Here is a 14,944-nt window from a genome sequence, read left to right as displayed (position 1 = left end):
ATGTGTCCTTAACTGTTATGCACAACGGTGACAAACCTATATGCCTGGGCTTTCACTGGATGGCAGCATGTTTTCTTCTCGTGAAATAAGCTCACGGTGAGTTTGCAATTGAGTGTACGTGTTTCTGGACCTTACCAATCAAACAAGTTAACAGTTACTGTTTCACATTCAGTAAGAATCACATACTGTACAGGGCTCCCCAGTTATTTCATGATTTTGAAAGTTCACAAATTTCATTCGTATTGACAGATGCACATGTACAGCAATTCAATCGATCAATCAATTTATTTTTATATAGCGCCTGCATGCAAGCCATCCCCAGCGTTTTACAAAACAAGCAAAAAGTAAACTATAAGATCAAACATTAATTACAACAATTAAAAATACTAACAATTACAATAAAAAAATGTCTATTTTTCAAGTTTGGAAAAAACAGGAGGTTTTTAATAGAGACTCATATTCTTCTGGGGCATCAAAGTTTCCGACAACATGAGGCAGGGAATTCCAGAGGGAAAGAGCACAAGTAGAAAAATGACGACCTCCCAGAGTGACACACCTAAATGTGTCACTTATGTGCCCAAATGTGTTAATCTTTCAAGCACGTCAGATCCTCCTTTGTCTGAGCGCTCTGAATCCAAGAGATGATTTACCATTCGTGAGACACTAACACCACTTCATACACTGTAGCATCTGTTTTTCCTTGAAGCCCCTGTCGGTTATGGACCTGGCACAAACTTGTGTAGGAGAGAATTGCCATTGTCGCTGGTGGCCAGGTCTACCCTTACATTCAGTTAAAAATAAATGGCTCCAGGCTCTCTTTGTGTCTTAATCTATACATTTTGTAACTGAACATTTTTAAATCTGGAGACACAGTTTACATTGTGGAGCCAGATCACAGTGTAGCACTAAAGGCGCAATTACTATGATAGTGCACATTTATATGTAGAAGTATGAGTAGTATGACCACAATAGAGGGAATGGAAATACAACAGAAAATAAGCAAATGACCTTCATTGAAACAATGCACAATTCACTATACAAGCTATACATTATTATGCAGCTTCTAAAACTAAACTCCTGCATAAAGTTGCCATGCAATCGTGTTTATAGTTGTACACTAAGTCACATGTCTATTCAATATCCTTAGCTTTTACTCTTTTAAAACTACATTTCAACAATACAGTTTAAAATAAACTACTATTCTTAATACTACATCACTGTATTAAACTGCAAAAATATTTCCAATAAAGAAAATGTTTTTTTGAAAACTATTCAGTATTTTCTTTCTTTCTTATTTAACTCAATTCAACTTAAGCCATTCAAAGATCAAACTTTCTTTTTCCTTCTTTTTGCATAACAGTAATGTTTTACTTTTTCAAAATATCAAATTACAAAACTGTTCACAACATTATGCATTTCAGTTTTATCCAACAGTTTTAATTAGAAAATAGTCATTAACATTTTTTAGTTCGCAAAATAATTATCTTAAATTACTGCAAAGCGTTGCAACTTTCTTAAACAAACATTTTAACTATCGCATTTTAAACTACCGTTTCAATATAAAACCCCATAATAATAGCTGCAGCATATTATCACACATTAATATTATATAATATATTATGCTATTTTAGTAATTAGAAAAAAACAGTCTTATAAAATGATTTAAAGGGAGACATTGTGCACCCAGATAAGAGTGCAGCACAAAAGGACCCTGGCAGTTAATAATCAAAAACACTTGACATTTACTCCTAAACATAATAAAATAACTGCAGCATCAAATTACATTTTAAATAAAGAAAAATAGAGAGGTTATACTCCTTACACTTGCTTAAGGTAAAGGTTCTAAATGTTTTCATTGTTGCAGTTTGTTGCACATAGAAACAAGGCATCAGCGAGTACCTCACATTTGTTGCTCCCCAAGTATTTAGAAATTCATCATCCTCTTACCTGTTGTTAGCATTGTTTCTATGTCTGTCTGCCCAGACTCTCCTGCTGATGCTGGGGGGAGGGCAGGTGGGGAGGGGTGGTGGAGGGATAGAAGGCAGTGGTGGTAAGTTCCTCCTCCCCCTCCCTAGCCCCGGTGCTGTGCTGGAGGGAGACCCCGGCCCATCGTGCTGAAAAGTGCGCTGAGGCTTGGGGAGAGGGTTGATGGTGGGGGCTCCTGGCTCAGTGTAGACATTTTCCTGATCGCTCATCCTGCTGCCAGGCCTCAACACCTCCAGCGTCCCAAAAATGGGCTCAGTTGGCCTCCTCTCCCTCCCCTCCACTTCTTCTTCCTTGGCAGGACAGAAGTAATTGCCTGGCATTACCAACTGAGGCTGGCTGGGTCCTTCCTTCAAGGCCTGCTCCAGCTTCTTGATGTGAGTCAAAACAGACTTATTGTCCCGGACATTCGCACATGACTTCTCGCTAATCCCCTTTTCTAATTTACTCTCCCTCTTCACAGGTGCCTGTGGGGTTTTAGACCTCAAATCTCTGGTCTTTCCTGAATTCTCCTTTCCCAGGTCCTCCTCCTCGCAGTCCACAAATCTTTTGCTATTTCCCCTTCGGACCTCAGAGGTCTTTTTCTCCTCTTTCTTTACCGTTTCTGGCTCTTTTCTGGTCAGAAGTGGGGATGGGACCTCCTTTTTGTCTTCCCACTGAGAGATCTTGTCTCGTATACTGGCCTTGCTTTTGAGGCCCAGCTTGCTGTTGGCAGGCAGTTTTTTGGCAAACTTGTTGCTGCCAGTCAGCCCATTTTCACTGGCTTGATGGTCCACGCCCATACACTTTTGGGTCAGCATGGTGGTGCGTCCCTGAGCGTCAGTCAGATTATCCAAGGAGGTCAGCGGGGTCTTGGTCTCCCCTTCCAACTGGAGGCCTGAGTCCAAATCAATTGTAGCCAAAATCTCCCCTCTCCTCACTCCACAAAACTGAAGCCTGCAGGAGGAAAGAAGGCACACAGGGTCAAAAGGATACAGAATCAAGTCAACCAGTATGAAAACGTTTAGTTTTTTCAAAGCTTACCACTGAATGCTCACGCCTGAAGAAACAACTTTTGTTTAAAATCTATTGAAATGGAGACTATCTTTTGAGAGGGGTTGTGTGTCCCTGTTGAGTTTCAACTGTTCGTCAAGACACTTGAAGCTTGTTCAGAATACTGCCGCTAGAATTTTGACTCAAACCAGGAAAAGTGAACATATTATCCATTTTGGCCTCTTTACATTGGCTCCCTGTGCAGTATAGAATTGATTTTGAGATTTTGCTGTTAACCTACAAGGCCCTGACCTGAATGGATTAGCACCGAGTTATTTGCAGGAGTTGCTGACCCCATATCTTCCAAACCGCACTCTGAGATCACAGGATGCGGGGCTGCTGGTTATTCCTAGGGTCAACCAAAGCAACATGCTCCTAAATTATGGAATGCTCTACCTTTGTTTGTCAGGGAAGCTGGGACCATTACAGTTTTCAAGTCAAGACTAAAAACGCACTTTTATAAAATGCCTTTCTTACCTTAGTGGGTTTTAATGTAACTTTAAAATTGCTGCTTTTGTATTATGTGTATACTGTTATTTAAATGGTCTGATTCTGGCAGTTGTATGTGTGACATGCTCTACAAATGTATTGTGGTTTGTTCTTTTTTCTGCTATGTACTGTACAGTGCTTTGTGACTTTTGTATAAAAAGCACCATATACATGCAATATATATATATATATACAGTATATATAATGTAATTTTATTTATTTGTTTATTTAGCTGATGCCTTTATCAAAGGCGACTTACAGAGACTAGGGTGTGTGAACTATGCATCAGCTGCAGAGTCACTTACAATTACGTCTCACCCGAAAGACGGAGCACAAGTGACTTGCTTAGGGTCACACAATGAGTCAGTGGCTGAAGTGGGATTTGAACCGGGGACCTCCAGATTACAAGCCCTTTTCTTTAACCACTGGACCACACAGCCTCCTTTGGGCATTCCAAAAAGAAAATCTGGGGTTAAATAGTAATTGGACATGCTAAATGTATTTAAAATAAATAAAATGTACATATATTTTCTTCACAAATAAACCAAAATGGTACAATTCATACTAATACAAAATTTTAAAAAATGATTTAGCCACAGTTAACACTCCTTTCTTAGGCTCATGAGGGGGGCTCATCACAAAATTATAAGAATTCGCTCTCAGGTGTGGTGTTGTTGGAAAGGGCAAAATGTCAGCAGAAAAAAAATACAGGATCACCAGACCCAGTCATTTTGTGTGGAGGACAACCTTCAAACATGCTGTATCATGCTAGGGCTGACAGAAGGGCTGTCCACAACAGCAGTGCAAAGTGGTCAACACATTTTACAATCACCGGTATATTGATCCATACAAGATCTCAATGTGTTTTCAATGTCTCCGGATATGTTCCCCAAACAGCTGAAGGGTGTCTCTGAAGCAATATCTGCTGCTAATTAGAAGATGCACTGAAGCCTGTTTACAATTAGCCCTTGAGTGGGACGAGGCACAAAGCCAGCAACACTGGTCACATGTGAGGTGAGTCAGTTGCTGGGATAAAGCCATGACTCAAGGGCCTCCTCCAGCTTGTTCAAAGTTTTTTTTCTGCCAGTAGAAATTGCTTAAAAGAGTGTTTTACCTCTTATTATCAGTATCAATTTTATCACTGGTTCCACATGGTGAATAATTGAAATAACAGAACAGAGAGCTTATTTAATTAACCCAGGCAAGAACGTGTGTATGTGTACTGTATGGCTTTTGTTAACAAATACTGGGAAAGAAATGGAGAGTGATGGATAACTGTGAAGTATTGAAATGGTTACAAAGCTGTTAAAATCACACTGATCGGAACTTGAATTATCAGGTCCTTTGAACATAACATTATTGATGAGTTTAAACTGCACTAAATCTCTTTGATATATCAATGAAGCATAACTTGTTTCATCATTCGTTCACAATGTCTCCACTGTGCCCATTTCATTGGTAATAGCAGTTTGAATATGATACAGAATTAAATAAATAGCAATACTACAGAAGGAACCATTTAAAAGATCTACAAATACAGGAACCATTTAAAAGATCTACAAATACTACTATACATTTAGTATGTGGTCACCGGTGGCACCTGAGTCTTTCGTTTGGGGAGGCTATTCCACACTTTCCCCCCTGCTCTCCTTTTATAGCATGGGAGCAGCCACATTCTCACATGTTTTTGGCAGGGACAGGAATTAACCCTATCCCTGCCAACCACCAACTAAACACACACAAAACACCAAAACTCTTGCTCTGCCACATAATATAATACTTTATCTGGAAACAGCTCATCTTTCTGTTTGACCTCTGGTGCCAACTTGGCCACATGGACATTGTCCCACATCACTAAAAAACATATCTGTGACTGAGATTGTTCAGGTCATTACTGAGGTGTGTTCTCAGAAACTCTCACAGTTCCACTAACTGCTGCCAGCTGGAGCCCTAACTTTCTACATCCAGTACTAACGTCACTCAATGTACAGTAACACTAAATAAAAAATAAAAAATAAAAAATGAATGAACATAACTACTCAAGGACAGCCATAACCAATCAACCATGCCCAATTAATCAGACCTCTTTGCTTAAATGAGTTGATAATTAATTCCACACAAACTATTTATTTAAAGGTCCTATTTATTTAATAAGTGGGAAAGATTGGAATGAGAAAGTAGGTCAAACACGACAGCTAGGAATTAGAAAAAAGGTTTTTTTTTCATCTTGTTGGCAGGAGAGGTGTTTGAGAGCAAGGTCCAAGCCACAAACAGATGCTGTGGGCGGGCTGTCTTTCCATGGGCTCCTACTAATGTAGAGAGGAACCAAGAGATGTTGGGTAGGGGGCGCTGGAGAGGTGGACACCCTTCTCCAAACATCTACCTGTGATTTACCATCACAAACAGAAAACACTTCCCATAAGTCACTGGTATTCTCTAACAGGTGGTGCCTAAAAACATGTCATTTTTTAAAACCACGTAGCTGAGGCATTTCAGCAATAACAAACCTTAGCCTTACAGAAAGAGAAGAAGCAAGTGTACAAGATAACTGAATTCGCTCTTACAATACTGATAAAAAATCAAAAAATCTTCAACTTCAGCTTATTTCAAGTTTAAGAAACTTGTGGAGACTTTCAGAAGTCACATACAAAACAATGTTATTTTGTTGTTTAAGGAATTGGAGGAGGGGATGATAAATACAGTTCATTATTGTGGGGAACTTATTTTATAATCCTACATTGGTTCTGGTTAAAACAAAAAACCTGGAATCTTAATGGTCTCAGGGAAACATGATTTTAAAGCATTGCCCTGATATGCTTCTGAACATGCACACAGCTCCTCTGTTAAAATCTGACAACTCCTGCAGCATTTCAAGCCACACACTGTGGTCACCCAAAGCCACATGAGAGCTTCCTCTCTGGTCCTGTGGTCAGCAGTGGTTAGTGGGCAGGTTGGTGGGGGAGGAAGCAGCATGTGAATGAGCAATAGTAAAACAGGGGAGGTTCCCTGAGGCTGATGGGACAAACAAGATATCCAATAACACCACACAAAGCTCAGGGATACAGAAAGGCAGAGGAGAGGGGAGAGGCACAGAGAGGACAGAAGAGGCAGTGAAAATGCATGCGTGACCCAGATGGTTTGATTAAAGTTCTAATTGTCCTATGACAGCTTAAAGAGTTTGGTGCCACACTATACTCTAATTTAAAAAAGTTGTTTCCTTGCAAGCCCCCCCCACCAAAAAAGAAATAAATTGGGAACAACAGTTGCAAAGCTATCGCTCCAGGGGAACATTTGCCATTTACTAATAGTGTTGAAACTTTAATAGTAATGCAAACTTTGCACTTGAGCAAAAACTTAAGACCTACAATTGATTGAATTAGACCCTTATCTGGCTCATAAAGCAATGTAGTGGAAAGTATGTTCTAGAAAAGGGGGGCAGTGCTAAAGACACTGTGGCTAGTAAAAGGTAAGAACATGGATTTTAACACTTTGGTTAGTTGGAGAGTGAGGAAGGTTGCTTGTTTGGGAAATCTAAAACAAATTGGACTGTAAATAAAATAGATCATTTGAAGCCATCTTACCTGTCAATAGATTGGGAATTACAATTTTCAAAGTTCCTGCTCACCAGCACCGCCCTACTGGCAGTCATTGTGTTAGCAACTGGCATTGTCACTACACACCTGTAGGGGAAAAAAACAGGTTAAGATTCTACCATCTGCAGCTAAAGAAAGCATATGAACAGTATACAGGTTGAGAAATCCAGGGTATAAAGAAAGCATATGAACAGTATACAGGGTGATACATCCAGAGTATAAAGTCCCCAAGTTTCTGTAAATCCCCAAATAAATAATAAGAATGAAGCAAATAAAAAATAACACAGAAAATAACAGAAAAGTGAACCAGGGATAAGGCTGCTAATGCTGACAAAACCTTGGCTATCACTTATTAACAGATGGAATCTTTCAAATTGGTTATATTTTTCAAATACACACTAAAAATAAATACATCAATAATCTTTTAAACCCTAAATTGAGATTCCTGTGATAAACAAATCCCCCTTTTTTTTTTAGGATTCTCATTCAAAATGTGGACCCTTATGTACTTATATTATCTGTCTGACTCTGACTTTCTGTCACACTGTACTTGGTGAACAAGACAGTAGTTGCCTTAAGTCTTTACCTATTTTCTCCAAACTTTTAGCATAGACTTCCTATAGACCTCTCAGATTTCATTTGGGATAAACTGTTGATTTTATAAACGTATGAGGGCCCTCCCTATGTGTGTGCAGTAGTTTTTATTCTCTAGAATCACCCATTTTATTTTATACTTTGGCTGATTTATGCACTGCAGGCCCTAGCTCCTACACACATGAAAGAGACTCAAATACAAGTAATAAAGAATGTTTTTAATAGAACAAGACCAGATTTAGGAGCTTCGCAAGCAGTTGGTTTGGATGCAAGATGCTTTAGTCAGAGAGAATTGGAAGGCAATTATTACAGTAAGTAATGGAAAATGCCAGTCAAAATTGGCATGTCAGTCTGAAAGAACATTTAATGAAACCCATTTTAATACATTACAAAGTCATAGAAACACTACACATATTATAAATATTGTATTCAGTAACCCACGAGTACTGTTTCCTATAGTGAAGCACTTATTACACAACAAGTATTCTTCATGCAACACCTGCCTATGCAGTATTCATGGACTGTTTTACAAAGTTTTTTGTTACCCTAATAATATTTACAAGAAACACTGTTGAACTATATTTTCAATAAGTTTGTACAATAATATACCAACATTGTTGGAACCTCTACAATGTAGAAGTTTTTTACACTCGGCATTTTTGAAAGCATCTGTTCCAAGCGGCTGCAGCACTATTGCTGGGGTACAGTCGAACCAAAGGGTTTTCTCTCTCCCATTGTTTCAAGCTCAGTGTACTACTCTAAGCTTGGATCCTTGCCTAGAAAGTCAGATGTCTTCACAAAAAAATCACTCATTTCTGATGCTTGTTAAACAAATTAAATTAGTCCCAGGGTTAAGAACTGCACTGGTCTGAACTGGGACCTGGGAGTTTTAGTGGCTCAGCTAAGGAAGCAGGATTTAAGAAGTACACTGGTTGAACTGGGACCGGTGGGTTTGAGTGGCTTAGCTGAGGAATGCAGGGTTAAGAACTGCACTGGTCTGAACTGGGACTTGGGGGTTTGAGTGGCTCAGCTGAGGAAAGCAGGGTTATGAACTGCAATGGTCTGAACTGGGACCTGGGAGTTTGAGTGGCTTAGTAGTTAGAGTGCTGTTTTGTCACGGTATGATTAGCTCAGTGGGGGCTGTGGTGCGAAAGGTACTGGGTTTCAGAATTTCGTGGTAAGAGAAAATACTGAAGAGCAGTGTGGAATATAATGTGTTTGAGGAGCTCAGTGGTTCGGAAAAGTGCTGGGTTGTAGTGTGGAAGGAAGAGGATTTATATAGCTCAGTGGGGAGACAAAAGTGCTGGACTGCAGTGTGAAGTGTAGTGTGTTTGAGGAGCTTGGTGATTAGGGAAAATGCAGGGCTGCAGTGTGGAAGGTTGTGGGTTTGAGGAGCTCAGTGGTTAGAGGACTGGGCTACAGAGTGGTATGTAGTGGGTTTGATTAGATCAGTCATTACAGAAAGCGATGGGCTGCAGCGTAGAAGGTGGTAAGGCTGGCTGGTCAGTGGTTAAAGTGCCGGTCTGCATTGTGGAAGGTTGATGTGTTTGAAGTGCTGGTCTGCAGTATTGATTGCAGTGGGTCTGTCTTAGACCAATACTGTCTGTCAGAGGCTGAACTCACAGAATAGATAAGCAGTCCTGGTGTTAGAGCGCTTTCATTGTTCCTATCTGAATGAGATCTGTCTCTGTTTTGGAATGATTTGCTGCTTTTTTTTCTGAGAATTCACCATTGTAAACAGTGCAAACAAAAAAAGTCAACTCCCACAATTATTTTGTAAAGAGCAGCCATCTGCTGTTGCCTCATGGTTTGAGCCGAGGTACTGGGAGGCAGTGGCCTAGTGGTTAGAGTTGAGGACTCAGAGATAGGGTGGCCTAACAAGTTAAATACTGGGAGACACCATGGTCTAATAGTCATACCTTTGCAGCATTTGTAACTTGACAGAACAGCTCACAGTGGTCTTGCATTTCCTACAGATAATGCCATTATTTACCCTTTGCCTCCAAGACCCCCATTTTATTACTACTGCATCATTTTGGGGCAGGTCTGGCAGCTGCTTTTCCTAAGCTGCTCTCAATAAAAACACAAATCAATTGAGGGGTCCAGCACAAGGGGAATAAATAACACGGTTTCCCTGACAGCCTCCCTTTGCTCTGTGGGGGCATGTCCTGGGCCCACGTCCAGCAGTGTGAACTCCACAAATCAATCAACAAACCAAGGAAGCTAACACTAAGTTCCAACAAGCCAAATTACATACTGGGGGAAGATAACTGGAAAAATGTACCATGGTAATTTCCTATACTTTTCCTATGCTTATGCTTATGTTATGCATTTCTTATTTTTCATACATATCTTCTATTGACCATACTTGCCTATGTTTTCAAGGCTTTTACTAGGCCTCCAGTTCTCATTCCTAACCTTTAGGTCATTTAGCCTCCTGACCCTTAGCTCTAAAGAGTATGTTACACTCTGCCTTCAAGTCCTCAGTCCTCACTAGGCTCCATTGCCACAAGTGAATTTAGCTTCCTTCAGCAATGAAACATAATTTTACTTAATGTAACAGGATGACATCACCTTTTAATTTTTAAAAGCACTGCAAGATTTTACAGGACTACGTGCAAATACCGCTCCTATAATTTGCTCATTCATTAAAAAGCTAAACCACAGATTATAATTCCCGATTTGACATAATTAACCTGCCTCAGCATTCTAAATTTCATCCCTTGGCTGATATATTAAGCATGCCTTAGCTGATGTATCAAGCATGGTCTGGCAGTGGTTAACCAGAATCAGTTGGTGATATAACGTGCATGGTTTAATAATGAAAAACACATGGTATAACATGATTAAAATGTGGTACTCATATATTGGGGCACCTTTAGCAGGACTTTTACAGGGAAAAAGTCAAATAAAATAAAACTAACAATGGAATCTGATCTCAGCTCAGTGAAGTCAATGTTCTGGTTGATGGTCTGGGGCCCCATTTTCCCAGATAGATCCTATAACAGGCTCTGGATTTGAGCCAGACATTGTGCATGGGGCTAGCTCCACTCAGTGGGGATCACTCTCTTCCTTACACACAGTAAACAGTGTTATCTGGCAGCCCGTGGGAATCCTACAGGACATGCACAGTGTCTGTACCACTGGTAATGTGGTGCCGTGTGTTTACGTACATTAAAGGGGGCGGGAAATTAGACTGTGGAGCTGTGAGTTAAGGGGTTTTAGTGCTGTGTAAGATACAGGGCTAACAGTTCTGTTAAAGGAGCAAAGGTTTTTGTGCTAATTTAGGCAGCTGAGAATGATTTGCTCCTGTAAGATATCAGTTAAAACAATGCATTACAACTGTGACCTGGGTTAACAGTGAGACACACACTAACTGAGACATGTTTGGTGTTGATATGGAAGTGGTCTGCATTACAGAATCTAACATTAATATATTTTGATGTTGATGGATTTGGTAAGAAGGAAAATATAGAGGGGTGGGGGCCATTGCAATTTGAAAAATCAGCATATCTTGTTGTGTTTTAAAGCTCTGCACCATCTTCAAACTTTGTGATATTAGTGATATTATAAGTTAATAGCAGTACCTTTGCAGTGGGCATGATATTTGTTTTGTGAGTTTAGATATAATTTGTTTTCATTTCAGAATTCCCTTTTTATAATCCTTTATCAGTTGCCCAAAGAAGCAACGGCAGTGATCTGAACATCCACACAGACTTACTGCATCAACAAAGAAATGGCAGGCAAACTTAAATGCAAAAATATCACTTTAAAAAGAACAGTGTCTTTAAGTCCCAGTAAAGAAAAACCTCATTATTTAAACATAACTGGCCCACATGGCATAATCCTGCAACTACCTACAGCAGTGGGAGGTTATGATTGCCATCTGCTAGAGGACACACATGTATGATTAATAAGACAGTAATGACCTTCCTTATAATACATATATTTAAAAAAAAAATGTAAAACTGTCTAGGGCAGGGGTTTTCAACCGGGGGTACACGTACCCCTCTGGGTACTTCTAAGAGTCAGAGTGGGTACGCAGGACGTCTAAATGCAAAATGAAAGATAGAAAATAATGACCTTGAATTTTTTTTTTTTTAAACTGTATTATATATTATCTCTAGCTCAAAGGTTATAGCTTGACTATAGTTTCAAAACGATCATCCACCTGTACGCATGCAAGAGTTAGGCACGGTTGCATTTCAGTAACAGCAATAGCGGCTGGTTTAATTTGTTTTCAATGATTGATAGAGTACATCCAGATTATCCTGTATATCGTTTCTCGAGTCAAAATTGGACATGTTTCTTACTTGCAAAAGAAAAAGAAAGGGATAACTCACAAGAGAGTCTACAGAAAGTGCAAAGCGACAGAAAGTTATAACCAGTTCCTTTCTGTTGGCTTTTCATTTTCAGTTATTATAGTTTTATCTTGAGGTGAATGTTTTTGATGTTGTAAACATTTTAAATGGCACATAATTATGCTGGGATGGTAAGTGGTAAGTAAATAGTATTTTGGATTATTTATAATAACTTTGCCAAATACCGTCTTTTGATTCTGTGCTCCTACAGACTTTTAAAAGGCAATTAAAAGTTTTAAGAATTACTGTTTGGTATTCTGTCCTAAACCAGCAGTTTGTCAGTCCCAAACTGTAGTGACATTATATATATATATATATATATATATATATATATATATATATATATATATATATATATATATATATATATATGTGTTAATCAGATTAGCAGAGCAAACATTGTAAAGGGGTGCTAGAGCTGAACCCTCCAGACAGTTTTAAAAAAAAAGGTTGAAAAGCACTGGTATAGAGCATTACAGGGTTTGATAGCTATGCCATGTTCTAGTGCTCATAACTAGTGTGCTATGTAACAGTGAAGGAGATGAGAATGGAGTGTTAAAGTGCAGGGAGGTTTTAAAGGTTTAGTCTGCTGTTAATATGCCAGCCTTTGTTTTCAACAAGTCAAAAAGTAAGTTGTTCTGCAGGGAGGCCTGGGTGTGTTCATTGTGTGTGTGTGAGGGGGGGGGGGGGGGGGAGGGGGTTCAAAATCTCCCCCTGCTGTATAGAGGGTCTTGTTTCAGCTTTGAAAAGGGGAGAAGTAAAGTCATGCCAAGCCTACAGCAACACCCTCCCCCTTCTAGTAAATCATTCTGCTCTCCTGAGAGCAAACTGAAACAGCGGCGCTTGTTAGCAAAAGTGATTGAATTAACTGAGCTGAAGGAATGTAAATGCATCAGCTGAGCCATTCTGTCTGTCTCATTTGATCTGCAGACCCATCAGACCAGAGACTCAATACTAAACATTTTAAAGACTGACCAACTTTACACAGGTAATATATCTAGGTTGATATCTTCCCTATATGTAGTGTATATATAGTATATAGGGATCGTATATAGGGACAGAATGTTATAGACATTTAAGATACTGTATAAATACAAATGTAGGTTTCTAGAACATTATAATACTTTATATTATGTAGTCTAAATAATTATTGATATCATTTTTAGTAGATACATTTTAATACAGACTGAGTTATTTTATAAAAAAACAAAAACAACAAAAAAAAAAACACCTAAGGTGTTCCCGAGTGGTGCATCCGGTAAAGGTGCTCCTCGTGGAGTGCAGGATGCACCCTGTAGCCTGGAGGTTGCCTGTTCGAGTCCTGGCTATTCCACTGCCAACCGTGGATGGGAGCTCCCAGGGGGCGGCGCACTATTTGCCGCGCGCCGCCTGGGGGAGAGGGCTTAGGTCAGCCAGGGTGTCCTCGGCTCACCGCACACCAGCAACCTCTGTAGACTGGCCAGGCGCCTGCAGGCTTGCCTGTAAGCTGCCCAGAGCTGCGTTGTCCTCCGACGCTGTAGCTCTGGGTTGGCTGCATGGCGGGCCTGCAGAGCGAAAAGAAGCAGTTGGCTGACGGCACCCGCTTTGGAGGACAGCATGTGTTCATCTTCGCCGCTCCCGAGTCAGCGCAAGGGTGGTAGCGGTGAGCTGAGCTTAAAATACAATTGGACATCTCAAATTGGGAGAAAAATGGGGTAAAATCAATGGCCGATTTACTAAATGAAAATTAAAATAATAATAAATAAATAAATAAATAAATAAATAAATAAATAAATAAATCTACCTCATGCTCTCGCTCTCTATATATATATAGGTGATGCAGTTAATGAACAAATTGGTTATGTAGGACTGATTCGTTGTGCCTATTTCGTTATTAAATAATCGTTAATGTGACTTCCGAAATTATGTTGATTTATGAAATAATGTTAATATGTTAACGAGCAGTGCTTTTTACCATTATGTCTTTTGTTTGCGTGGGAATTTAAAAGAAAATCTGTGGTATTGGCTTGGCAGCATTATCAAAAAATGTGTCTAAGAGTTACAAAGTTCTGCTAAGGAATGTCCATATATGTATCCCTGTCTATCGCTAAATCTTTTTTCACCTCCCTAGACAAATTTATTTCTTCATTTATTTGGAATAAAAAGTCTCCTCATATCCGTAAGGCTCTGCTTCAGAGACCTCGAGTACTGGGAGTATTGGTCAGCCAATTTATGGATTATGTCCTTCTGGCGAGCCTGGTTATCCATGGAGGCTTCTTCATGTCTTGCCTCATCCTTGCCAGGTCTTCTGTGTTCCTCCCTCCCTCTGTCTATGTCTACCTCCAAGTTTATGAACAGTCCTACAGTCTGTAATTCTCTCAAAATTTGGAAACAGCTCAGATGGGCCTTTAACTCTCAATATTCGCTCCCATAGACAATAATCATTTGTTCCCTCCATCTGTGGAGGACCAGCCATTTGGAATTTGGCACAATAGTGGTATTATCTCCCTTTGTGATCACACTTGCCTTGAATTTTCATTTTTTTTCAAATTTGTATCATAGCTTGCTAGCCTCCTATAGACCTTTTGGGTTGCATTTGGGTTCTATCCAGCAAACTGCAGATTTGTAAATGTACCACTTTTCCATTTCTCATAGTGAGATTATGAAGACCCCTGTATGTGTGTGCACTGGTTATGCATCTCAATGCACTGGGTCACTAATCAACCATGGAATTGCTTCTGAATACATAGCACTTCCTAAAGTGTGTACTTGCATGTAGGTGCTTCAGTTTAGGTTACTGCTCATAAACAGTTCACCATTCTCAAACAATTACACTGAGAGCACAGCCACTGAATTCATTACATCCATTTTATTTTTTTTGCTTTTGTAATTTGTAATTTTTTTGAATTACAG

At 39.6% G+C, this 14,944-nt stretch overlaps 1 protein-coding gene across 1 annotated transcript in view; it reads right to left on the bottom strand.

The window, feature by feature from the left end:
- si:dkey-82f1.1 (DENN domain-containing protein 2A) overlaps nucleotides 1–14,944 on the bottom strand; it is a 56,598-nt gene that overhangs the window by 33,332 nt on the left and 8,322 nt on the right. Inside the window, exons 2-3 of the mRNA XM_034032249.3 lie at nucleotides 7,086–7,184; nucleotides 1,948–2,919 (exon numbers count right to left, since the gene is read on the bottom strand). Coding sequence (XP_033888140.2) covers nucleotides 1,948–2,919; nucleotides 7,086–7,171 — 1,058 coding nt within the window. The 5' untranslated portion in view covers nucleotides 7,172–7,184. The remainder of the gene's footprint in view (nucleotides 1–1,947; nucleotides 2,920–7,085; nucleotides 7,185–14,944) is intronic.

This window comes from Acipenser ruthenus, chromosome 14 (assembly GCF_902713425.1).
Source record: "Acipenser ruthenus chromosome 14, fAciRut3.2 maternal haplotype, whole genome shotgun sequence".
NCBI lineage: Eukaryota > Metazoa > Chordata > Actinopteri > Acipenseriformes > Acipenseridae > Acipenser > Acipenser ruthenus.
Note: the sequence above shows the minus strand (reverse complement) of the source record. Positions and strands in the feature narration are given on the sequence as shown.